General features: G+C 41.3%; 1 protein-coding gene across 2 annotated transcripts; it reads right to left on the bottom strand.

The window, feature by feature from the left end:
• Positions 1–85: 85 nt before the first annotated feature.
• Positions 86–24,806, bottom strand: plekhg4b (pleckstrin homology domain containing, family G (with RhoGef domain) member 4B). 2 transcript variants are annotated; one of them, XM_030750720.1, is made up of 23 exons: positions 24,547–24,806; positions 20,112–20,309; positions 17,931–19,170; positions 13,592–13,795; positions 12,683–12,806; positions 12,117–12,210; positions 11,480–11,566; positions 11,097–11,213; positions 10,566–10,664; positions 10,134–10,276; positions 9,890–10,028; positions 9,657–9,779; positions 9,401–9,565; positions 8,349–9,220; positions 7,489–7,738; positions 7,087–7,176; positions 6,324–6,548; positions 5,990–6,160; positions 5,722–5,899; positions 5,463–5,579; positions 5,019–5,297; positions 4,392–4,624; positions 86–223 (listed from the first exon to the last, which is right to left on the bottom strand). In XM_030750720.1, exons 1-23 carry the CDS (start codon positions 24,613–24,615, stop codon positions 218–220), a joined length of 5,223 nt encoding a protein of 1,740 aa, XP_030606580.1. In that variant the 5' UTR covers positions 24,616–24,806; the 3' UTR covers positions 86–217. The 2 variants fall into 2 exon arrangements, with proteins under 2 accessions (XP_030606580.1, XP_030606579.1); XM_030750719.1 differs by having other exon boundaries at positions 5,019–5,300.
• Between the last annotated feature and the right edge of the window lie 1,083 nt (positions 24,807–25,889).

A 25,889-nucleotide genomic window follows, 5' to 3' on the forward strand; every position in this document is an offset into this window, starting at 1 on the left:
TAAACAGGTGCCTAGCTCTTAAAAAAAAAATGTACAGACCTCTGATGTACCGTCACAACAGTGTATATTATGTGTCAGTTATACATTTACAGTATCATAATGAAATGTCATGTAATAAGTTGCATTTTAGCCACTTAAGTTGTAGTGCTCTGAAGCTTTAATCCACTTATTTTCCATCTCCTCGCTATGAAGTACAAGCTGGTGCCTCCTGCAGACCTCACAGCTGGAAAGAAATGCAAAAAGAAAAAAAAATGTTAAAAGACACATAAAAATACATTTCTATATACAGTATATTATCCAATCTGAATTAATTTAGTTGAGTAAACAGGCATTAAACAAGTCAGTCAAGAAAAGGGGCCCGGTACAGTATACGCAGTATACCTTTTTATGAAGCAAAACCACATTACATGTTAGAGAAACATCTGCGCAATGATATCAAGGCATTGGTGTTTCGCTCGACATCAGGGACATGAGCAAAATGTAGATAAAACTGTACACTGTGTGAAAAAGTTTTGCAATGCAGCGCTTAGCTGTTGAAATAAAAACGCTGCCAACTCTCTCTGTCTGCTGCCTTTTTCTTTTATTAAACATTTTCTTTCTGTGACATTTGAAGTAAAGACAAGATTTTTTTTTTTTTTTGATTAAATGTATTAATGTTGGAGAGAAAACACGTGACTGATTTACTCATTTGCCGCACGTGCCTTTCATATGCTTAAATGCGCAGTCATGATCAAAATAAAATATACCCTCTTTAAAATGATAACATTATATTATGCCAGGACATAATTAAAATGATCCAGATCGTACCGGCTTTAAATTTGGTAAATACAACCCCAGATGAACAACAGCACAAGACAAAAAGTTTTTGTCACACGCTGACACAGTTTAATAAGCCACAATGACGAAGCAATGTATGAAAACTAAGCAGTTTGTAGAACCACTTTCAGCAGCAATAAATTGAAGTAATAGTTTCCTCTGTGACCCTCACATCATTGTGGAGGAATCTCCACTTTCAGCCTTCTTCTAATTGTTCTGTAAAATTTAACATGCTAACTGCAGTCTGCAGAGTCTGACATATAGCTCTTTTTTTTTTTTTTACAATTTCTCTAAGCACTGGGATGATTTTGCTAGGAAGTCCACTCCCGGGAAGACTGGCAACTGTCCTGAGTGTTGCATTTGAGAATAATATTTATCACTGAGAATAACTTCAAATTGTTTGAAAATGCTTCTTTAAAATGGTTGCTGATGGCTTTCCTCCTCTGCATTGCGTTAACACATGATCAGTTAATCAAGTGCTTTTGATTAGCAGCACCTGACTGCTACTTATGCTCTTAATTCCTGGGGAAGCAGTGAGGGTCTACTTAGTTTTTCACTCGCTACTTCTGAATTTTTGCTTAGTTTTTGTTAAATAAATGGCAGTGTCATTTATCAGATTTTACAACCAGTTAATGACCAGATTATTTCTACAATATCCTGATATGTAAAACCTTAGAACTTAAAGAGGGCATATTTTCTTTATTACCATGATTGTAGTTTCATATGTAGTAGTTTACATCACATTGTCACTTGAGTACTATTACTAGTTGTCTATCTTGTATATTTCTGGCTTTTTGAAATAGAATTTTCTCCATCTTATAAAATAAAAAGTAGCAATATTCTTAAAAACACTGAACTCAGGCAGATGCAGAACAAACATTTCACAGTCTTAAAACACAGCGTGCGTGCGTTCAAACATGCACAGTCTTAAGAACACATGGTCTACGTGGCGTACAGTTTATCCTCATGGCCAAAGAGATGCATGGAGGAAAAAAAAAAAAAACACCAAGAGAAAAACATGAACAAGAGCCAAAGGTTTATAAGACTCAGCACCCATCTCATCAGAAAGACAGCCCACTGAACCCATCAGGACAAACTCCCATGCAGCGCACAAGACAAAAGCATTTTCACACAGATTAGTATTCAGGCCACGGGCACTCCCTCACAGTTGTTAATGAGGTTGTGAAGGGAAAAACACAGATGCCCACCTCTGTGACACTGGTTACTTACTGAGCTAAAACCCCTCAGCTCTGTCAGACCAATGTAGAGAGGCCTACTGCTATATGAGCGGTCTTGCTCTGGTAAAAACAAAACAGCAAAATGTGGTGAGCGAAACTAAAGAAGCAACTACTTCTGCTTTAAGTCTGAAATCCAACTTAAAAATAACATTTAGATAATAATTTCCCCTTTTACAAGAAGGTCTGTTTCATTAGTACAGCTGTCTAATGAGGAGTGTGCACTTGATAATGAAAGCTCCTAGTATAGATAATGTAATTTCATTTTTTTTTCAGTTGAACATCTTAAGATTTCTGCAGAGGATGGTCTTCTCTACTGCACCAAGCAGGACTTCATGGCCCTAAAAAGGGTGGTTCGTTCAGCTGAACGGACCATCAGAACCACCCTCCCCAACCTGCAGGACATTTACACCAAGCAGTGCAGGCTGAGGGCCATGAAGATCCTAAAACAGCCCAGCCACCCCGGACACTCTCTCTTCTCCCTGCTCCCATCAGGCCGGCGTTACCGCTGCCTGAGGACTAAGACTGAAAGGTTGAAGAAGAGTTTTTACCCACAAGCCATCCGTCTGCTCAACTCTGAGCCCTAACTGGACCATTATTGCACAATGTAAATATTATAATTTATAATCTATAATTTATAATCTATAATTCCACGTAAAAGTGTGTGCATAGTGTATAGTATATAGAGTATAGTGTATAGTGTGAATTACTTTTTTTATTTTTATTCTTCTTCTTATTTATATGTGTGTGTATATATATGGTTGCAGGTACAAAATACATTTCACTGTGCATTGTACTGTGTATAACTGTGCATGTGACAAATAAACACTGTCTTAATCTTAATCTTAATCTTAAAACATGAAGTAAAGTAACGTGTTCAAATTTTCTTCAATATGATTAAAATGTGTTCCTGGATTTAGGTTTCTTTAGACAAAGCGCTTTCATGTTTTTTTTACTATTAGTTTTTGAATTGCTGTTCTTTCCAACTCTAATCATGTTGGTGCCTTTAAAAGCAAATGCAAAATAAAAAAAGGAAAAGAAACACTAAAAAACAAAAAAAAACAAAAAAAAAAAACAAACAAACTTTCAGAAAACACAGACATTTTAGAATAACATGAGCTTAAACTTAACTGGACATTTCTACCTTTACTGTATTGTCTTATATTCATCCAAAAGTGTAAATGTGTCCCAACATAACAAAAGTTTTATGAATATATTTAAAATACATGTAAAAATTACAAAAAATTATGTGTCCCCCAAAATAGGCACACGTAGCTCAATCTAAAATAGTCACTAATATAGTCTGTTTGCAGAAATCATTTTAAATGTGTTACAGACATGGCACAGAAGCCACTGCTGGCTTTATCAAAATGACAGCATTCTGACATTCAGATACTGGCCACTTTCACACAGAAGTGCTTTTTTTTTTATGCAATTTTTGTCACTAGCACACGAGACTGTCTTGATCTGTAGAGTGTGGGGAACTGCAATCACCCTTTTGATCATTTTTATTCTCTCGCCGTTGTGAACGGCTTTTGTGTGTTTGTGAAAAGACTGCGTGCAGCAGCAGCAGCAGCAGGTGCACCCGTGTCTCGCACTTGGGCTAAAGAAAGAGAGAGCTCGCTCTTCTGGATTGAGAATAATGAAAATGCCTGACAGATTAATTCAGACATGAAGCAGGCATGTTTAAAGGCCATCATATCACTGGGATGGAGAGCATGTCTGAAAGGGGGTGTAGGAAAATGCCAGTTTTACTGAAAAGTCATGTTGAATGGTTCTGTTTGTTTGTGCTGAACTGTATTATACAGTTGCTGTAATATTTACCTCGCCCTCACTTATGAACTGGATGAAAAACAACTGTCAGAAAAATGTGATGTTAATAGTGGAAACTGCAGCCACTAATCACAATGCCCACACATTCAATTCAACACCTCCAAAAACAGATTTCCACAAAAGCCTTAATTGAGTGCCAGCTGGCTATATTTTTGTTTTGGGCTTTTCTGGTTTTCAGAGGCTTAAAGAGGCCCTCGTGATAAAAGAGTGACGATATGCAACAAGTTAAATGTCAACTCTTTAGAAAGCTAAATGTGAAAATTACCACCACCAAAGGAATGAAGAGGTGAAGCTACAAACTACTCTACATTGCGTAGAGAGTGATGCTATCACATGAACAATAAGAAAAGATGAAGAAAAGTAGAAAGTTGAGTATTTGACGCATGGCCATTGATTATACAAGTAAAAAGAATAAGAGTAAAGTATGAACCAATGTGAAAACTGCAACAATACAGCCTCAGTTTGTTTTTATAATGACAATAATAATGAAGGTAATCAAACACTCACTGCTGTGATAAACTTGGTGCCTTGGGGTTGGAGGCCTTCATCTTTCTGGAACATCGAAGGCTCTGCTATGGAGGATGGAGGTGTGGAGGAGCAGAGGAAAGAAGAGGGCTCATTGTTGTTGTTGTTGTAGGAGTCCATGACTACACTGGTGTGCCCCGAGATGGCGAGGGTATTCAGGCCTGTTACACTTTCACTGGATGTACACTGAGAGGATGTCTCCAAGCTCTCAATGACTGTCACAGAAAGCATGAAAATAAGATAACGCAGTAGAAGATCAGCAAGACAGACTTCATTCAGAATTTCATTTATATGTTATTAAAGCATTTTTTATGTGTAGGAATTTTTTTAACTTTGGTGACTCCTTGTGGTAGCAGCAAACGAGACACCACTAGAGGCTTTCAGACTAACTGCATATGTTTCATTTCCTGGTTTTGCTTATTTGTTTTATTATACATCATTATGATTAGTTTGAATTCAACACTTGAGAAAATGCCGTTGGGAAAAAAGAAGAATGAGGGTCGATCACAAATGAGTGGCTGATTTGTCCCACAAAGTAAAAAAACAAAAAAACAAAAAACTTTTAAATCAGTGAACAGACGAGCAACCAATTCACATCTGGTCACTCACTCATGGAGGGCTGGCTCCCCGTGTCCTGCTCCAGCTCATCTTCTTCTATGCAGTCGTAGGGCCACTGGGTAAAGGAGGGAACGCTGCCTGATGGGTGCGAAAGCGTGTGTGGGTGGGAGGGTGCTGAGTACAGGTGGAGATTGAGCGAGCCCAGCAGGGATGAGGATGACTGGCTGCTGGAGGAGGAGGTGCTGCTGTTGGAGATGGTAGAGTGAGGCCTCTTGAAGGAGGTCGCGTGTTCAAATGAGGGCACTGCGATGGATGCCCTCGTCCTCGACTCTGCTGGTGGAGACAAGTGAAGTCAGCCGTTAGATAAGGAACGGTGAAAAGGAATGTACAAAGGTACTGCATATAAACGTTGTTAGTAATCAGACTTTATTTGGGATTACTTTTAGAAAGAAAAAAAGGGAGAGAAGGAGTATGTAGTGCCCAAAATCAGCTCACCTGTTCCCTTCATGATATAGTCAATGGCTCTGTCACTAATGGCTGCGTCGCTTGGCTTGATGTCCATGAAAGGTTTGCTTCCAATTCCCATTGACACCATCTCCTGCATACGCAACTCTAGAATCCCAAAACAAAAATATCCTTATGAAAAAATGTATATGTAACCTTGCCACAAACGTTTCTGAGTTTCATCTTATTTGTTTTGTATAATGTATTTACGAGTTTGTGTCAAACTGTTGAATCTGGCAGAGAAACAAACCTCTGTTTCTGAGCGCCTGCCTCCACAGAATCTTGCCAATAATAGTTGTCCACACAGCCTTGACCTCCGAAGAGCTGGCTTGGAGTATAAACGTGTCTTGTGACTTCCTCCGACGGAACCAGATCTCAAAACGTAGGCCGCTGTCACCAACATTTTCAGTCATGCCTATCTCTGCTGTCTATACAGAAAACAATAGAAAGAATATAAATGCTCTAAAAGCACTGAAGACACAGAAAAAAAAAATCCTTCTCAAACAATAAATTCTTACTTTGAAAGACTGTTTGTAGATGTAAATGTCATATCCACCCTCTATCTTCTTGGTCTTGCTGAAGAGGATGAGGTCTTCAAACAAAAAGACGTGACGGAGGTATTTCCTGCGTCCACACCAGACCATGAACTCATCCTGGCAGCGGAGCTGACCCTGTTCTTTTAGGTTCACCTGGAAAGGAAACATTGCCGCTTGCACGCATTAGTGAGAACAATGCAATTCCTGCTGGAAGTCTTATCTCATTCTGCTGTATACATAACACAATGACCTCCCAACAAAAATAGCTTTGATGATCTAAGTTTGAGTACTTCTGTGCCTGCCCATCACCACTTACATCACAGCCTCGAATGGCATCCATAGCCAGCAGGTCATTGCCATGGCGGAGCTGAAACTTCACCATCTCCTCTGCAGTGCGGAGGTCGCTCAGCTCCTGCTCCTGGGACTGGCCGCACTCCTTTATTAGGTCTTTGAGCAACAATGCATATTTACTCATCCTCTGAATGGGCTTCAGCAAGTAGGACGCCAAATCCATCTTGTCCCCGAGCTCCATCTGCTTATTCTGGAAGGAGAAATACGTCAGTCAATTCTGTTTTATAAATATGAATAATTAATGAATAATTAGCTATCATTCCCAATTCTCAGCCACATCATCCATTAGTACTGGCCATGTTGAAGTATTAAAGACCAAGGACACTGCAAGCTCATCACACGCTACGGGATAAGGATGTCCTACTTTGTCACCATATTTTGTTTCATTTACAAATTGGACACCAATTTGTAAATGAAACAAATTTTCACAACCACTACTTCCTTTTTCAACCAGAGGACTTGCCTCCTGCTGGCCATTAGACAGAATGGAGGCTTCAGGCATTTCTGCATTGGCTTCACTTTTCAGACCCAGAAGCTACATCCACCTTACATATCCCATATATGGCTTTAAATAAATGTTTAAATTTATGCCCTCAAAAAAGTGTTGCACATTTTTCAATGATATAAACTGCTGAGGGAGGAGGGCTATACTCCCAAAAGGTACCTGTGGAGCCTGAAACCAGTCACTGTGTGAGGAATGTAACCAGAGCACGAGATTCCAGACGCACCTTAAAGAATTCATTCCCATGGCTGCTGAGCAAAGCGTCGGACTGCGGCTTATTCTTGCTGTACAGCGCATACATTCCAAACTGATCCTCCTGCACACAACATTGACAAGTTACAACACTACAGCAAAAAGTATGCTGACATGTCAGTATGGTTCGCCAAGCACGCTGAATGAATCAGAGACTGTAAATTCACCAGTTATTTTTATTTTGTTGCTGGCAGGTGGCTGAAGTCCATGAGTACACAAACAATAATGGAAAATGTGGGATAATAAAACTATCACTACAGGAAACACTACACTATACTTTTTTTTTTTTTTTTTTTTTTGGTAAAGCTAGTAACTACATGTCAACACATCTCGATGAAGCAACAAGATCTGAATGCTGTAGTGTAAGGGTACTCACATGTCGGAGAAAACAGCTACTGATGGACAGCGGGGAGTGGGTGGACGCCTCCAGCTCCTTTAAGAAATACTGGCTGTGGAAGTCCCACAGTTTCTCCACATTCCCAAAAATGATGCTCCGCTTCCCCCGCAGGTCCTGAGGCAAATCGAGGCGCTCCATTTCAGGGAAATAGTGCTCAATGATGTAGCTGAGTGAACGGACATATTCCCTCTCTGTGGCAATCATTTCATCCATGATGTGCTGCACTTTACTGGCGAACAGAAGGACGCAACAGGGTGTAAGATTGATAACAATAACAATGACTTCTGCAAACTGCCATCGGAATCGATCATTATTGAGTTTCTAAAAGAAAAAAAGTCAAAAACTGCAGATTAGATTTGTACACCTTCATTTTAATACAATAAACTGAATATTCTGGTTTTTTGGGTTGTTTTTATATATAATAGTCACAGATTAATTATAAAAAGGTGTGCAGATCTATGACTAATCTGACAATAACTGACTGTATCGTAATAACAGTAATTCCACAAGATTGTAATTACAGCCTAGTAATCAAAACTATACATTACTTGTCACCAGGTCACTTCCAAAAAGTATAAGGTCGGTTTAAAGCAGTTGCTTATTGTGAGAAGTTTAAGACTTGTTAAAAGGAAACCAAAATTCATTTAAGTCCACATGACTGACTTTTCAGGAATGAGGGTTGTCTGAGTGCAAAAGGTTTAGTTCACCATTGAAAATCCTAGTTTCTGTAGTATTTTTTCCATATCCTACACAAACACCATGAACTCATGTTGTTTTTAACTTAATGCACATTAGATTCTATCCCAGCATATGCTTGGTATAGATGATTTATTCCTCACCCGCTCTGTTTCTTGCCATCTCCATCGCTACGCCTGGTGTGGATCCTGCAGGGCGTAGACATGCTGCGGCTTCGGCCTAACGCGGGGCTCGTCACATCAGGTCTCTGCAGCTTCTTCTCTGCAGACACATTATTAGTAACCTCCAAGCCCTTAATGTAGACACCTGTATAGCAGTGAATGTGGCTGACATCCGAGTGGCTGTTGTCTCTTGGCGATAGCTCATGGCTCATGGTCTTCTTCATGATCTTCTTCATGGGCTGCTTGCGGACCCGGGAGGCCCCGGAATAGATTGGCTCGGAGCGGCAGGAGATGGTTGAGTCGACGGTGCAGTCGCTGTCTGTGTCATCAAACACGGGCGGACTCTGTCTCAGTTTGCTCTCACTGTCAGGGGAGAAAGTGAAGTGCAACGAAGAGGAGATTGAACTTGTGGGACTCTTGGAGAAAGGCCCAGCGGAGTGATTCTTACTGTCCTCAAAATTTAATGGTGTAATCGCTCCAGGTAAACGCACACATCCATTAGTGCTATGCTGTTCTGGAGTGATGATCTGAACATCTGCAGTCTTTAAAGAATCCGACGTATCAGCAGCTGTGGAGTTCTGGGCTGCTGTCAAGGCTTGAGCCAAAGTTTCTTCCAGCTGCTGTTTGGTCTGTTGACATTTATGCCACACAGCGTTCCACTGCTGCAGCTGCTGAGGACTCTCCAGTGAGAGCACCGTGTCATTAAGCGTGCTGAAGTTTTCCACGGAGAACTTAGATGCTTCGGTGCAGTAATCCTGTAGGATCTGCACCACGGACGGTGAAACTCTGCCAGCTGGGCTGTCCAGACTCAGCTGATGGAAGTAATCCTGACAGTGGTCGATCCACTGGTTTGCCTACAGATGTGAAACAAGGGGTTTAAATAATTTATATATTGTTAGATATACACAATATGGCTAAATACAAACAGTTCACTGTTAGATCAGAATTCATCTTTTAAGAAAGGTCTCCAATTAAAATGTAATATCACTTTATCCAGGATCATGGCAAAACATATTTACATGAATTTTACTTACCGAGTCATAGAACTCATACAGGTTGGCAAGGATGTCCAGCTTAGCCTTCCTCTGCTCCACTCTGCTCAAAATGGAACCCAGATGTTGTTTAAAGTCCAGAAGAACTGAACCTGGAAGGGCCTCTGGAGACTCTTTCACCAGCTGCAGGCCATGTCTCTGCTGGTGCTGTCGAGAAAACAGATCAATTCAGCACTGAATACCTTCTAAATTTACACTCTGTGCATTTAAAAGTTGATGTATTTTTTTTTTTTTTTACCACTGATTCCTCCAGAAACTGGTCCAAACTTTCTCTCATCTTCTTTATTTTGGCTGCAGACAGAGTTAGTGCTTCCAAAGGTGCTAGCTGCTTTTCTCCTGCTACACTAAACCAAAGTTTGATCTGAAAAGAGAAAGGGGTTTTTATTTACTCAGGAAGTCATTCTTTGAGAAATTAAAAAAAAAAAAAATCTGCAGAGCAGGTAAGAAGATGGAAATGAATGTAGAAGTCACCTGCTGAGTTTGCTCCTCAAACTTGTGCACCTCCAGCAGGCTGTCTAACTGTTTCTGTGATTTGTTAGAAAGGATCACAAGCTTATGAACCTCTTCATCTACTTGGTTGTAGAGTGCATTTAACATGTCAACAGTGTCCCTGAAAAATCAAAGAAGGCATTTCCAAACAGGTTGTGAGAAGTTCATTTTTTTATCATCATGGTTTCCAGTCATTATGACCACTGACCACCATTCCCAGCTCTACCTGTAGTTTTCATTGTCACAGGCCTCCTCCTTCCTGATGCGGGCAAGTACAGTTCCACCTTCCAGGCGGAGTCTGTTCAGAGAGGTGTCATCTAGCACACACTTCATGAGATGCTTCTGCTTTTCTAACACCTCAGACACCTCCTGATATAAACACAGATAGGGGTAAATGAATGGCCACATTTTCAGAGTAGATCAAATTAAACAAAATCCCATCAAGGATATTGACCTTGTCTGAACAAAGATCATGGAAGGTAAGAATGAAATAAACTTGTTAAAATTTTACTACAGTTAACACCCCCCCCCCCCCCCCCCCCCCCCCAAACACCCCCCCCCCCCCAAAAAAAAACAAAAAAAAAAACAGCAAGCTATCGTGTGTGAGCGGAGACACATAAATCAGAAGGCCAGACTGCCTGCAGGGGTCGGCTCTGACCTTAGAGGTCTTCAGGTTGCTGCTGGTGCTCAGCGAACTGATGGACTCCTGAAGGGAAGTGATGGCTGTGCTACAACTGCTGGCAAAAGGTTCGATTTTCTATAAATGAAAGAAGACAAAAGCAAAAAAAAAAAGGAAAGGAAGTGAGATTATCAACACCTACAGTGTTCAAAAAAAAAAAAAAAAAAAGTGATATTACCAAACATGAAACTGATCATGTTTCAGCTGGCTTCCCGACAGGGAAAGTTTGCCTTTGGGGAATTCTGCCTGGAAGCCCGCCCACCCTCTTTACATTATTTTCAGTTTTCAGCTACAATTTGATTAGGCTTAGGCAGCAAAATACTTGGTTATATTAATCACCTCGCAGTAAGAACTGAAAGGAAACTTCCCCTATGTGGAACTAGCTTAGAGGTGTAATATCCTGTAAATGTAGGTTTCTTTTTCCATATGAATGCAAATATCTAACCATGTAAGCTGGAAAAAAAAATATTACACATATGCTTATGATGCACTCGCTTTAGTCACACCCACCTGTCTGAACTGAATCCAGTGGTTGTGGTCATAGTGGAAGGTGCCCTCCAGGTCCCGTGTTAGCTGGGTTTGGTCGATATACTTCAGCAAGGCCTTCAAAGATGACACAGTCTCTGTCTGGAGAAAACGCAAAACATAAACAAACATCCAGATTTCAGTCAAAGCATGTCTCCTGTACCGCTTACAGCTAAGGTATCTTTGACTTCCCTCAGGCCAATTCCTAATCGCTTCCCAATCTCTGTCATCACGGCTTGAAGTAACAAGATTAGATAACAAATCTTCAAACCTCAACCAAGTAACAAATAGGAATGAATTCTTGCAAATGCTTAAAAAAAATTCAGGTCTAGCATTTATTCCATATGGTAACAAGAGTCCCTGTTTACCTGCACACTGAAGTCTCTCTCAGGTTTGTTTGCTGCCTCCTTGTCCATCAGGAAGAGAACCGAGTAAAGTGCTTGTGGTACTAAAGTCTGAAAAAAAAGGCAAGCACATGCTATTTAGTACACACTTAAACACAATAAATTATAGCGCATTTAGATTTATGACACGAACAGCTAAGTACTGTGAAACAAGCATTTGAAGTGACTTTGGCCGTTTAAATTAAGGCTTACAGCATTTTCACCTTTACATCTGTAAGAAACTCATTATCATAATATGATATCTCTCCTGCGAGTCGGCTGCAGCCAGCCTGCTCCCAGTGTGTGGTTAAAAACAGACAAGCAAGGACAGGCTCCTCCACGAAAGCCCCGAGGCCAGCCTTTTTCAGAAAAGAAAAAAAAAAAAAAAGTCTTGGAAGTGCACGCACTACAAGTTTAAGGTGTGCCTCTTAAAAGGAAAAACCACACTACGCCAGAGACTGAGAGACAGAACAATAGGAGATGTGTAAGGAATGAGGTAGTATTTCATCTTTGACAGAGAGACATAGCATTTCAGCGAAGGAGGAAACAGAGACTCTACCAGGGCCTGAAAACTCTTCGAGTGTGTTGGAGGGTAATTACATATTTTCCAGTGTGGGCTCACCTGAAATTCAGACAGAGATGACAACAGAGCTGGAACAGGCTGCTGCCTCCTGCAGTCTACTACAACAGTTATACCTTGATCACGCCTTTCTTTCCTAAAACCGGAGCATTACAGTTAGTGTAGCCTCTGTCAAATACATAATGGCATGTGATAGAACATTTTGACAGCTTATAAATTCATACACAAAGATGTATGTGATCATGAAGTAACATTTAAAGCTAGGTTTCAGACAATGGATGTTAAATTTAAACAAAATATATAAATGCATAATATTTTATTTTGTACAGCTATGGCAAGTGTTGGTATTACATTGTTTTACAAAAACACTGATGTCTAATAAGTGATCATGAAGAGATGTGTTCAAATATGCTTAGCAAAAAGCCTTTTTCATTCTATAAACTCCAAGTAAAAGCTGGAGTGGAAGGAGCATTGGAAAAAGTATTAAAAACATTAGCTGTGTTAATAAAAATCGAATGGCACTGTGTTCACCTTAGAAGTAAATGACAGGTGTTACAGTCATTTTTAACCCAGACAAAACAAACCTGCTTGCTGTATGCATGACTTACCGCAGAGTTGAGTAGTAGTAACCAAGTAAACACGTCAGATCGTGGACTGTGCAGGTCTCACCTGCCCACACCTGAGCTCTGGTGCACACCTGCACCACTGCCCTCCCATTACGATCTCTGCTTCCTGGAAGAGAGAAGGCACGGAGGTCAACACATCAGAAATAAAAGTGTTGAAGTTTTACAGTGCTATGAAAAACTAATGTTATTTAGAGCAAAAGGTTTGGTAAATGTCTATTTAATAAATAGACAAGGGTGTAAAAAGCGAGAAAAAACATGATAATGGCTCTGTATCCTTTGTTGTTATTTTTTAGCAGCAATTGAAGAGTTTGACATCTGGTATATCATGATTTCAAAGATCCCCTTTACAAATTTTTCAACTTAGGGCAAGTAATGCTAATGTGTTATTTCATTTCTGAATGATTTGGATCTTAAGATGCATCTTAAATGATTGGACCTGGGCCGACAGGGCAAAGTCTAAAAAAAAGAGAAGGATTTCATTCATTCAGTCCGGCTACAAAGTCAAGTTGAGTCCACAATCCCACAATCAGTGGCAGCCCACCCACATGGCCACTATTTATGTTACTTTAGATGGTATATAAATACTGCCGCCTTTGCAAGCCACTTTGCCTGCTGTATCTCCACCCCAGCTTCTCCTTTCATGCTGTATCTGACTTAATCACTGTCATGTATTTTGCTAGCATGTTGCTATTTAGGCTTTCTGTGTATGTATGGAAGAGTGAGAAGGTCCAAGAACAGAGCTACAGTGTACCCAAAGTCACATCCTATGATGCCCTCGACCCTGAACTCAGTAAGTGATTGAGAACATGGATGGATGGATGGGTGGATGGAAATAATTTTAGTACAGGCTGATGGATGGAACTAAAAGCAGCTGAATCAACTGCCCTTTACCTGGAAGGATCACAGCTCCTGATGTGAGCAGCTCTTGATTGACTTCTGACACCAGTTTGGGGAAGGATAAATTACAGTCACAGGATGAGCTTTGTACTGAGTCTGTTCTGATTGCTGTCCCATTTGCAGCTTTGGTACTGTGTGACTCTTCTCCACTAGCTCTGTGCCGCCTGCTCTCACTGCTCAGGCTGTCAGTCCGCTGTCCTGCAAAGACAAACATAAAAATTGAGCACAACTCTAATGTATACTGAGCAAGTGTTTAAAAATAACCCGTCGAAATTAGAAGCTTCCTTTCACCTCTGTACTTTCTTACCTAGTGGTGACACCTCACAAAAACTTGTTTATTAGTGGCGAGATAAGTGCGCTCAATTGGTGAGGTCACCTGAGTCATCACAGAATCCAGGTGTTTAGTCAGGTTGAGTCATCGGCAGACTCTCACACCTTCACCTCCTCCTATTCAGTTCTGCATAGCTCAAGGCTAGCTATTTACAGGAATTATGTTCCTGACATTTTTAATTGATAGCACAGTTTAAAGACCTGTTCCAGAGACAGCAAACTGGCATGCAAATATTCACACAGAATCCAGTATCTGTATATCCTACAGGATACTTCATGATGTCTAGGCCAACAATGGACAGCATTACTGTATATATGCAATTTTAGTAAAAAAAAAAAAATTAAAAACTAATCAAACTATTAACATGCCGAGAACTTTGCACAAACCCAGTGTTTAGTCTGTAATATATATGCAATTATCTATCTGTGATGGACACCCATTGTGTGTTGTCTTTATGAGCAGTTTCAGTATTGTCCTGCTCTGTTCTATGATAGTAAACCCTCCCAGCTCAGCCGCTATTGTCTTCGGAGAATTAGTGCATTTCCTGTGCGACTGTGTGACCACGCTTGTGTTTGCTGCAGGTTTCCTAAAATGCTTTGTTTTGAGAGGAAGTAACAAATGTAGAGTAAAGCTTCCTGTGTATTGTCCCGTGTCACAGTCTGCTTTTTGCGTTCTGTGCGCGACACTTTTTTAAGTCATCAAAGAGTCTAAATAAGCACTGGTTATTAGCACTTACTGATCACAGATATGATTCAGAATTTGTGTTGACTCAAATCATGAGTAATTTACTCATCCTGAATATTTTTTCTTTTTAGATTTGAATGAGTCAGAGAGCTATCAGTTTCCTGGGGTTAAAAGACACCGGCACAGTACAGACTGATTCCCAGAGGCTGATTTGTTCACAAATGAAACTTCAGTAAAATGGCAACCCATCTGGGACCGCTGCAGCCCCCAGTCCTGACAACATTCATAAAGGGTCATCTCATTGTGGAAGGGACCTTTTTACATGGTTTACATGATTCTTTATAATGTAGCTGTGAAAAAACCTTCTTGTCTAAAGCTGAAATTCAATCCCTGTCAGGTAATCACACAATGATGTGATTTGACTACTGGATTTTTGCTGAGTGCTGCATGTTCAACATGTTTACATTCATCTTCATTTAAAAAAAGAATAACTACTGACAGCTAAGGTCTGGCATTGTCCAATGTTACATTTTAGAGAATGAACAAAACTTAACAAAACTACATTTTTTAACCTCACATTTCAATTCACGGAAGAAGCTCTAAAAACAGAATGATTCCCTAGGTGGTACTCTCAAATCACTGCTTTCCTGAGCTACCCAGTACAGACCAACACAAAACCAAACAGACCGACAGCAATAAAGAAAACACAGGATTGTGACTAAAGTGCTCTTTCCAGGGTAGGGCCATACCTGTTCCCTTAACGTGCCAAAAAACACACAGTGTGAGCTTTGAAAGGCAGTCCAGCACCAATCAGAATGGAGTAGTTCAGAGTTATGAGCATTCAGACTCCAACTATAGTCATCTAATGAAATGTTATAACCAGTCCTGCTGCAGGCTGTTATTGCAAAACCACCATCTAGCTATTAAGAGGTTTTCATAACCTTGGGCTATATTATTTGATTAGCGATAAATGATGCGCCAGAGATTGTCATGATGATTTAACCACTGTTAAACCAAACTTGTTAAGTTTTAGATTCTATAAATGAGCATATTACTTGTTTAGGTTGCAGATTTTTAAAAATGCTTATGCAATTTTTTTTAAAACTGCAGGGTATTGTAAATTTTGCCCAAAAAAAGTGTCAACAGCAGTGTGGCTGTGGACCCAAATACAGGAGACTGGACGTAAACTCAAAAACTCACTATAAGTTTCAGAAGACAAACACATGCTGACCAAGGCTGGCCCAAACAAAGTGGTAAACACAGAACTGGGAGACACACTACCATGAGGGAGGACATGACAAAGAACCAAGGAAAGCTGAGGGCTTAAATACACACACGAGGTAATAAGGGAGCAGCGCCGCAGCTGAGGAAAACAAGACACAGGTGAATTAAATCTAAATAACAAGACAAGGGGACGCATAATGCAACACACAAGACATGAGGAAAGCTAAATAAAACAGGAGATACGTGAACACCAAACACGGATGGAGACTTGACAGCAACATACTGTAGGGAAGGCAGGATAACTGGAACTCAAGAACCAAAATAATAAATCAAGAAACTTTAGACTTGAGCACATGATCCAAAATATAATTACAAGAACACAGGAAATCATAATTAGGAATAACTAAGGACCAAGAATAAATTCAAAACACTGGGTCAAACAGCCAGGACCATGACAGAAAGCTCAAAATCAGAAGTAAAAAAAGCACATTTATAAGAGACATTCTTCAAAGTCACACATTAATGCACATTCTGTTATAGTAGTGGCAGTCTTGGTATGGTTTTTGTATTTTTTTTTGACCAGCATTTGAATCTCTAAGCTCATTATCCTTCTTTCAGCAAAAAAAAACTGCAAAAAACCCCCCAAAAAACCCCAAAGCTATACTCTCAGCCAATAACTTGGAATTTTTACTACATGAGCTCTTCTCCCATTTAAATTACTGTAGCTCACTTTTTAATGTGCATTACTCAGTTCTGCCAAACCCATCTTCAACTGGTTAGCTAGGTTGCTAACAAATCTAGCTGGCAATGGTGTATTCAGTTCAGTTCAATTCAATTTCATTTATATAGCACTAAATCATAACAACAGTTGCGATTTATATGGCACTTTATATTGTAAAGTAAAGACCATACAATAATACAGAGAAAAACCCAACAATCAAATGACCTCCTATGAGCAACCACTTGGTGAGAGTGGGAAAGAAAAAATTCCCTTTTAACAGGAAGAAACCTGAGGGGAAGGAGATGGAACAAAAGACAAACTGTGGAAGAGAGCCAGAGATTAATAAAATCTCCTGTTTATTTTCTTACTCGCTTCCAGTTAAGCTTAGAATTCAGTTACAAATTTCAGTTTCACAAAGAAACCCGGCATTGCACCTGCTTACACAGCAAAATGTGTAAATGAGACCTTATTCCAACAGTTGGTTTCTGCGATCATCTGATCGGGTCTTTTAGCCATTTATTTCTCCAATATTAGCTTCTCTTCATTGGCTCCAGAATTTAATTTAAAATCTTTCCCCTTGCATACGTCTGTAATGTCTTGAATGACCAGGCCCCATCATATCTTAAAGACCTCATAGTATCACTATCCCAAAATTGCCTTTTACATTTTCTTTTTTTGTTGACACCTGTCGATCAGGTGGTTGATGAAGGGGTCCTCCAGGTGTTAAACTGTAAAGGTTTTAATGGTGGTTATAGGAAAAAGTGCTGCTGCTTTGGACGCCAGACAAAGGTTTCCTTTTCCTCCACCTGGACTCACCTTCACATGTAATTAAAGCATAAAAAAATATTTTGACGGTGCCCCTGAGTACTGAATGGGTGACTGGCCAGGATCCTGTCGGTACCGAACAATCGCTACTGCTAATGGTGGTGCCCGCTAGCAAACTGTGGTTATAGTGATCCGTTTGGGTAGCTAACAGCTGAAATTCTCAGCACAGGAGCACAACACACACACACACACACACACACACACACCTGTGTAGAGAGCAGTGAAGGCGTGGGAAAACGTGTCAGCGGTGACACCTGCGCTGCAGAGTTTAAATGAAATATTGAAGCAACAAATTTGTGTTGAGGATTTTTTTTAATAAACAAATCATTCGAGTTATTCGGGGATTCGTTGCAGCCCTAGCATATACCACTGCTTCTCTTTCTCTTAGTCTCCGTTTTGTCCTGTCTCCCTATGCTCGCCTTTTTCTCTTTTCTTTCCCCTCACCCCCAAACCCGTTAAAGCATGATTGTAGGATTACCAAAACAGATGATTTTAAGTATAATTTTTGTGCACTGTGACAGTATGACAGGTTTAACAGCAGGACTTACCTGACTCATCCTTGCTGTTTCTCCTCTCAGTGCCAGGAAATACTGCCTCCACATCCAGCTTTCCAAATCGAAGCGCATAACCATTCATTAGCTTTTTGGGGGAGATTCCTGCCGAACCTCCAGAAGAGGATCGTTCCCGGTGGCCTTTAACCTGGCCTGCTTTGTTAGTCCTCTCCAGTGACTTGGAGCGCCTTTCTGCCCGTCTCTCAGCACTCCGTAAACCTCGCTGTAAGTAAAGCAAAGGTGTGCTGGGTCTGGACTCATCACTGCTGAGCCAGCCCCGGCTGCCCAACCTCCGCGATGAATGTTCTCTGGAGGAGGATTGGGTGTCAGTACTGTTACCCGCTCTCACAGTTCTCTCTCTTAGGGTAGCATTGTGCTCTGAGCTTTCCTCCAGGATGGACTCAGAGCTCGACCCAAGGGTCATGGGGTTCTGTAGGGCCTCCATGTAAGATTTTCTGAAAAGTCTCCTGGTCTCAAAAACTCCAGAGTCTCTGTGGAGGCGGCGTCGAGGGCCTGGGTTACTGAGGTCTGTACTAAAAGAGAGCATCTTGGACCCCAGCCCTCCCTCTCTTGCATTACTGTCCTCACCACTCTGTCCTGTACTGCACTCCTCAGCGGAACTTTCAATTTTAATTTTGGGTACAGCATTGTCGGCTGGGCTGCTGCTATGGTTCTCACTGCTGGAGTCTGTGCGGTTGCTGTTCGGGGAGGTGGGCTCAGAGAAAATGGAGTCAGCTCCCTGAGAGTGCAGGGACTCTCTGGAGCTGCGGTGGCTGTCCAGAGTCCCCGTGGATCCGCTGGTGCTGCAAGTGCTGAGATGGCCACGGAAGCCACCTCGGCTGCAGTGTGCTTGCATGATGGCGTCTGCTGTGTTGCTGACAAATAGCGGGTTGACCACGTTCTTCCAGGGTGTCCTGAATACAGCCGTACCGGTGGTAAGCAAACAGTTCTGTAGTGGGTGCAGGTTTCTGTCACGCGTTACATTCTGCAAGAACTCAGCTGTGAAGACGCTGCCATACATGCTCTCTGAAATGGGGATTTCTGCAATGGCCTGCCCACTGATCGATAAACATTTTATCACTAGCTTGGCAGCCTTGCGTCCTAAAGGAACGATTTGTAGGTAGAAGTCTCCTTGCTTTAGTCTAACTTTATGCAGAGGTGAAAGCTGCAGGACAACTTTCTCGTGGATGCAAAGAGGCCATCCCTCATGGTAGAACAGCAAGCCTCTGAACCTTACCTGTGAGAGGAAAGAGAAGTCAGCCAATACCCACTCCCGTAAAACATTGTTATCATATGTGTGAGTCACAGCTCAGCTGTGGTACGACTCGCATCATTTCGACTGACATCTGCAAAGCAGCGTTTAAACACATGTTTAGCTGTAATGGAGAGGCATGGTGTTTTCATGGGGCGCGCTGAGTGAATCACTGTCAACTAAAGACGAGAACCTGTCTGATCAGGCCCGTTTTCACAGCAACCACAACACAAATCCGTGTTGTGACAGCATGAAACCCTGAGAGCAAAAACACGGTGCTCAAGGGTTGGCTTTTTTTCATCTCTTATGAATGTCAAGGCAAAGGCTGAGGATGTGATCTGCCTCTGAAGCCTCTCATATTGCCTATGTTACAAAGACTCGTGCACAGCAAGCTGTTCTCAGGGGCTAGGCTTAGGTGAAACTATTGCTCTGCGGCTATCATCACAGTGTAATCACCAGAGAGATGAATGCAGAGGAATAAAGTTTCAGTGCTTTGGTGATAGAGCCCTAACCCACAGCAATCAAAGCTTTTGAGAGAGAATATTGAATTTCACGCTGGACCCTAGAGTCCATGGCAGCCTCTCAAACAGGCAACAGTTTCCCTCTGTTTTGCTATTCAGAGTACGATGGCTGCTTGTCACCTTGTTTTCAGAACAATAATAAATTCTGTTTCAGTGTCACTTTTGACATGCAGAAAAAATATTCACACTCAGCAGAACTGTTCACAGTTTATCTTCTGGCTTTTTATCTCTGTCCTGACAGTGAAATGGATTTGGTCTTTGTTAAATCCTTTTTTCCTCTCTCTATCATTCTTTGCATCTGCTTTTGCAAACACAAATTTTTAACTGAGTTGAACCCCTAAAGAAATACAGACATTTTTAGTTTCCTAAAGTTAACCTCAGACACCGTGTTTATCAAGCACTCACACAGGTTTCTTTTTGGATGATCTGCAGGATCCTTTTGGCAGGAAGCAAGAAGTCGATGAGGCAGCGGAGGCCGTCTCCACGATATTGCCTCTCCACCACACTGAAGAGTTGCCAGAGGACGGTGACAGCAGTGGCACTGAAGGGACGGTACAGGGCAGACAAAGTGCTCTGGATACAGTTGTCCAAAGACTCAGCGTCCTGAGACAAACAAGAAACCAGGTAAAATTTCTCAGGAAATGAGCAAAGCGCTAACATTTAAGCAGAGGTATGTCTAAATATGTGGTCCACAGTCTTTTTGGCTCAGAGATTTAAAGGTTTTTCTTTTATTAAATCTTCAGTTTTTGCTTTTTCAGGCACAAAAGCAACAATTGAATAAAAGCAACAGTACAACAGATTTTTCAGTACTTTTTACAATTCAGATTAAAGCGAAGTCTACTTATGGCTTTAGTGCTGTGTAAAGGAGTTTTCAGATTTCTGAAGTTTCCAGCATTTTATGAAAAAAAAAAAGAGAAGAAAGAAACTTTTGAAAGTAAGATTTTTCTTGCCGCCATAGGTTAGTAACTACTGTTCTAGACTGAATGAATTCCATGAAATGTTGTGAAACTATAACAAATCATCTATATGAATACAGTACATGAATATATAACTAGATAAACATATGCATGCAGGATCCCATTTAGCTAGACTGTCAGGAAGTTTGAACATAGCAGGGAATATCAGGCATCCCGGCAGAGGGGAAACACCTGGTTACAGTGACGTCACCATCAGCCAACACAAACAGACAAACTGGAAAGTCCAAACTGGACTCCAGTTGCGATCAGGATGGTGGAACATGACCTCCTAACAACATCCATGTTGCTGCACAGTATGATCTGACCCCTGCATGACCTGGGCCACCACCATTGGTCCCCAACACAACATGTCCAACACAACTTGTCTGATGAAGAGGACAGGATATTTGGGTTTACAGCAGATCTGAATGAGGATGACCTGTAGTAGTAGCTGGATTCATGGTTCAAGCCATGACCTTCCTCTGCTCATTCAGAGCCAAGGCCAAACATCACTCCACTATGTGTCCTTCCTGAATGGAACACAACAGTGGAATAGAGACATCTGCCTCGAATGATAAGCACACAGATAAATAGCAATGTCAGGGAACGTCTCACATATAACAACTCTGCTAGATGTTGACCAACACAGGGATTGAATATGCAGCTCCTTTCAGTGGTGTGTCTATTCTGCATTTACATGACAATAAAAGCTGCCAACAAATCAAGAGATCGTCTTTACTCTATTGAGTTTTGGTCAGACAGCCCATGTTTCACCCTTTGTAGGATCTGTCTTGTTGATCTAAGCAGCTCAGCACCATCAATTAGAGGAGAGTGAGTACAGTTGGGCGCATTTGTACACATGCCACGACTCTACTACAAGGCGCTCATTGTGCACTCCGCCTCTCTAAGTGGTATGTGCAGTACAGTGTCAGTGCCCTGAAACAAAACACCCACTTCCATTAGCAGTCAGCTTGCTTTAGTGAGACAAAAAGCTTCTGGGCATTAGTCACTGTTGCGCCCAGGAGGAGAGGAGTAACATGGTGTTTTATTGGAGGAGCGCTAACAATGGGAGGAAAGCCTCTGCTGCATAGTTAGGACACACCAGCAAGTTTGAATTCAGGTTCCTGAGGCAGAAAAACAGGGGCAGTGACAGACGCAGTGTTTTGAAGAACAATTAGCCAAGATTACCCGTCACAGGATAGACGACATGTTGCACAGGAGTGGCTTTCTATGTAATCCAGTGCTACAATATGGACGCAAAAACCACGTTAAAATTAACAACAGGTGGATGATGCACTGTTTACACTCAGAGTAGTGGCACATGTATAGCACCCTATAAATAATATCTTGCATAAGGTAAGACATACACAGCTTTCTACTGGCGTGAAAAAAAGGAAGCTCTTCATTAAGTGTCACCTGTCTAGCGCAAGATATATTTGCATGTCTCAGCAGAGTGCCTGGGTTTAGCCACCAGAGGCGAACCTCCCATCCGCTCTGAGCCACACAGGAATGCAGTGTATATAGCTGTGTATGTCTAGCTTCAGAGCTTCAGGCAGGACACGAGCAAATTGGGAAGTTCCAACCTCTCTGATGCCAGTTCTTTCTAATGGGCTGTCTGTTTGATGGAGGACTGAGGTGGTAATTAATGGCTGTAAGCTCTACGTGGGACGCTTTTGTCTGTGCCATCAGTAAACAAGCTGTTAAAGAGGTGATCAGAGCAAATGGGCCGGTTAAACATTAAAGGGTTTTTGCCTCTTGATGAAAAAAAACAAAAAACAAGAGGATTGATCCTGGTTATGTTTGACCTCTTCTGTTTTGTTAACCCCCCCGCCCTTTTTTTTTTTAAAGTTAAAGATATACATATGGTGGTCAAATGTTTGATTAGCCGCTAATTCCACTATTCCAGTACTTACTGGAATCATGTGTCAAGTGAGCAAAGTGGGTAAATATGAAAATGAGCGCATCAAAACCAAAAGAAAAAGTGAGAGAGACACACAGAAGCAGAGAGAATGAACACGAGGTGGTCACTGACACATTTAGTGGGTCAGGGACACAAAAGACGCTGCCTGCCAGGACTCCAGTGGAGCATGAAGCCACCAGGGGAGTGTAACAGGAGAGCCCTGGAGCCCCCATAGAGGCTGCTCACTAACCAGCCCGCTAACAGCCTCAAAGGCAGCGGGACGACAAAGGCCACAGGTTGCTCAGACCTGCTCCGCTGCCAGGTGCCAGGATGCCAACAAAGGAGTCTAGTGAGACCTCCCCATTAAGCCCGCAGTATGATTCAGCTTTTGATCTGTACCAATAGAAATCCTATCTCATGAGAGAGACAGCAAAGGAGAAGGGTTAGAATGTGTAATCAGACAAAAGATGCATGCTGTACTCTGAATACACTTAAAAGCCAGAGCCTTTGATTATCTCAAGCAGACATAATGAAGTCAGCGAGGTTACTTAAAATAATTTGAAGTACATACATACATAACAAGGAGTCACAGATCAAACTATACACACAAATGCTAGCTCTCTGTGTACAAACCATAGACAGGAAATAAAAGCACAGTGATAATAATGATGTAATACTGCAAATAGGTTTTACTATTTATTGTGGTTATCTCAGCAGATAACCCAGTGAGGGACAAAAGGATTGTGCGATGAATACAGATAAGTCTGAGAGGTGAGGTGATAAACTGGACCACCCACATGTCTACAGCTAAAAGTATTATTAATTTTTTCTTTAACTTACCTATCTTTACAGTAATATAAGAAGGGACATTATTGCTAATTGTCAGTTTCCCTTCGACATATTTTCCAATGTGGGTCATCACTAAAAAAACAAAAACGAAGTGTCCGACTGTAGTCGTATTATTTATTTATTTTCAAATGAGACCAACAAAATCGACCACAGGCTGATGGAATAATGAGCAGTTTTCACAGATTCCCACAGTGTTTATCCGAAAGACTTGTTTTATGTCACCGGAAAGCAGCTAATGACTTTTTTCCTTCAGGATGTAAACAGCACTAACAGTTCCTGAGCCTCACCAAATGCATGAATGCTGTGCTGGATAAAACACAATGAGTCACACAAGTTTGAATATTACTTTAAATAAAATGAAACCCAATAAGGAAGACAAAACAGTCAATGGAGGTCCTTCAGCCAATGGGGGCAGCGATAAACAGTGACAACAGAAACAAAGGAGACTGACAAAGTCTGTTGATACCTCTGCAGGGTAAATATAGAGTGGGTGCATTCCACCCATAAGTGGGAGGTTGATAAAGATATCAGAGAGGATACAAACTTGTGCACCTCACAGACTCCCTGAAATAACAGTCTGTTTATCAAATCTTGCTTTATCTTTTTTTTCCCCACAGATAAAAATCCACATTTTCTAATCATAACACAGACCATCCATAACTAGTGAAGAAATAATTATCACACGTCTCCACATTCAGGTTGACGCTCATCTTTAAAGGCTGCGCACCAAAAGTAATGATATAGCGAGGCAGTGCATTAGGAATTCATAACCCACAAACAGAGAAGCATATCCACATTATTTTTTCCCTGAAAGGAAAAATTATCCATTGGATATATGTCCATATGGAAGAATACTATAACCCTTAATCTTCATCTGTGTTGTGCCCCCTTTTCTTCTTACACAATGCATGTATGAAAAGCTTTCTGCTATGTTTTGACTACACAGCGAGAAGTCAAAATATCAGCCGTCTGTGAGCTGTGACATCAAAAACATGTACCGCCATAATATGTACAAAAACACACATACAATATAGTGGCTGAGAAAAAAAAAAAACTTATGTGAAATTAACACATATGCAAAAACTTCTAAAAAGTCACAGAAAGGACTTAATTCAAATATATTTCAAGCTCATACCTTTATACACAGGTAGTTGTCACAGCTCCGTGATTTTGCTCTGGAGTGCATTTTGCCCAATGACAGCATTTAGGCACCAGGAAGAAAAAAAATTCAAAATTTCAATAAATCATGTGCAATAAACTCCAAAGTGAAAGAGTTGTAAAAGTTTTGTAATCCACACTGAGAGTGCAGTAAGTCATTGCTGTGCTCTCCGCAGGTCTAGCACCATTCCTCTCCCCCGTCTCTCTCTCTCTCTCTCTTTCTCTGTGCTGTGGTGTCGGTAGCTGAAGTAGACTAAACTTCAGAGCGTGAGAGAGGCAGTGCGCTGGATTCCCCGTCCCTCACCCTCCCTTCCTCCAACATAACCTCCCCCGCCCTGCTGCTTGCTTGTCTAATGAAGCTTTATGCAGTTGGACAAATGCACACTCCTGCAACTTCAAGCTCATCATTCATAGAAAAAAGAAAAAAAAGACACATACACTACCTGACCTGCACACCCCGACTGTCGTGAGCCTCAGCACTCCACCCAGCAGGCATCAGACGTTGACTAACTCCTCTCTGCCCTCCCTGACCCTCTACACCCCTACCTCCACCAGCTCCCCTCTACCCCTCTTGCCACAATGGTCTCTCTTTGTCCTGACAATACAAATGGACTAGGGTTTCAGCTTATTCTGCTGCTTTTCAAAAGAAAAAAGAAAGGAAGACATCAGCATAGGATTGGTTGGCTCAGGTCACTCATTACAATGACATTCCTCTTAAATATTGTCAGGGGACTGCCCTATCCTTTAACTGGCTCACAAACCAGTCACATATGGAGACATCTTTCTGTTACAGAAGATAGATATGACATCTTTATAATGCCTCTAAAGAACATTTGAAAATAATAAAAAGGGACTTGATGTTCTCTAAAAAGCAGGAGACCTGATTTCTTAATGAGGACATCTTGACAGGCATCGCAAAGTAGCCCTCTTAGACACAAAAGTGTTGGAGAGGTGAGCATATTTTTACAGCGGGAATGCAACAAAATGACATGTTTGTTAGCTGCGAGCAGCAGCTCCTTCTCATTTCTTCCTAAACACAGGAAGTCCTTGTTCGGAGAAAAGACATGCTCTGTAAGAATACACACTCCGTGTGAAGATGTGAAGATCAAGATCAGGCTGTGTAAACAGAGAAGGTAGTGACCATAGGTAATTGGGTTTGCTTTATTTTTAGAGAGAGAGGCACTGGAGTCTCATCAGATGTCATTAAACCCAGACGTCACAATGACCTGAGAGCCACAAGTGCTCTCATGTTGACAATGGTATTCCAGAGACATTTGTACTTTAATGTAGTGCATTTCTGGGAAATAAAACAAAGAAGTT

This window comes from Archocentrus centrarchus, chromosome 16, assembly GCF_007364275.1.
Source record: "Archocentrus centrarchus isolate MPI-CPG fArcCen1 chromosome 16, fArcCen1, whole genome shotgun sequence".
NCBI lineage: Eukaryota > Metazoa > Chordata > Actinopteri > Cichliformes > Cichlidae > Archocentrus > Archocentrus centrarchus.

Coding starts and splice junctions, on each gene's coding strand:
- plekhg4b (XM_030750719.1), bottom strand. CDS start 24,615: ATGCTGTCATTGGGCAAAATGCACTCCAGAGCAAAATCACGGAGCTGT. Junction 10,277..10,565: donor GCAACCTGAAGACCTCTAAG/GTCAGAGCCGAC, acceptor TGTTTATATCAG/GAGGTGTCTGAGGTGTTAGA. Junction 9,780..9,889: donor TTGAGGAGCAAACTCAGCAG/GTGACTTCTACA, acceptor TTCTCTTTTCAG/ATCAAACTTTGGTTTAGTGT.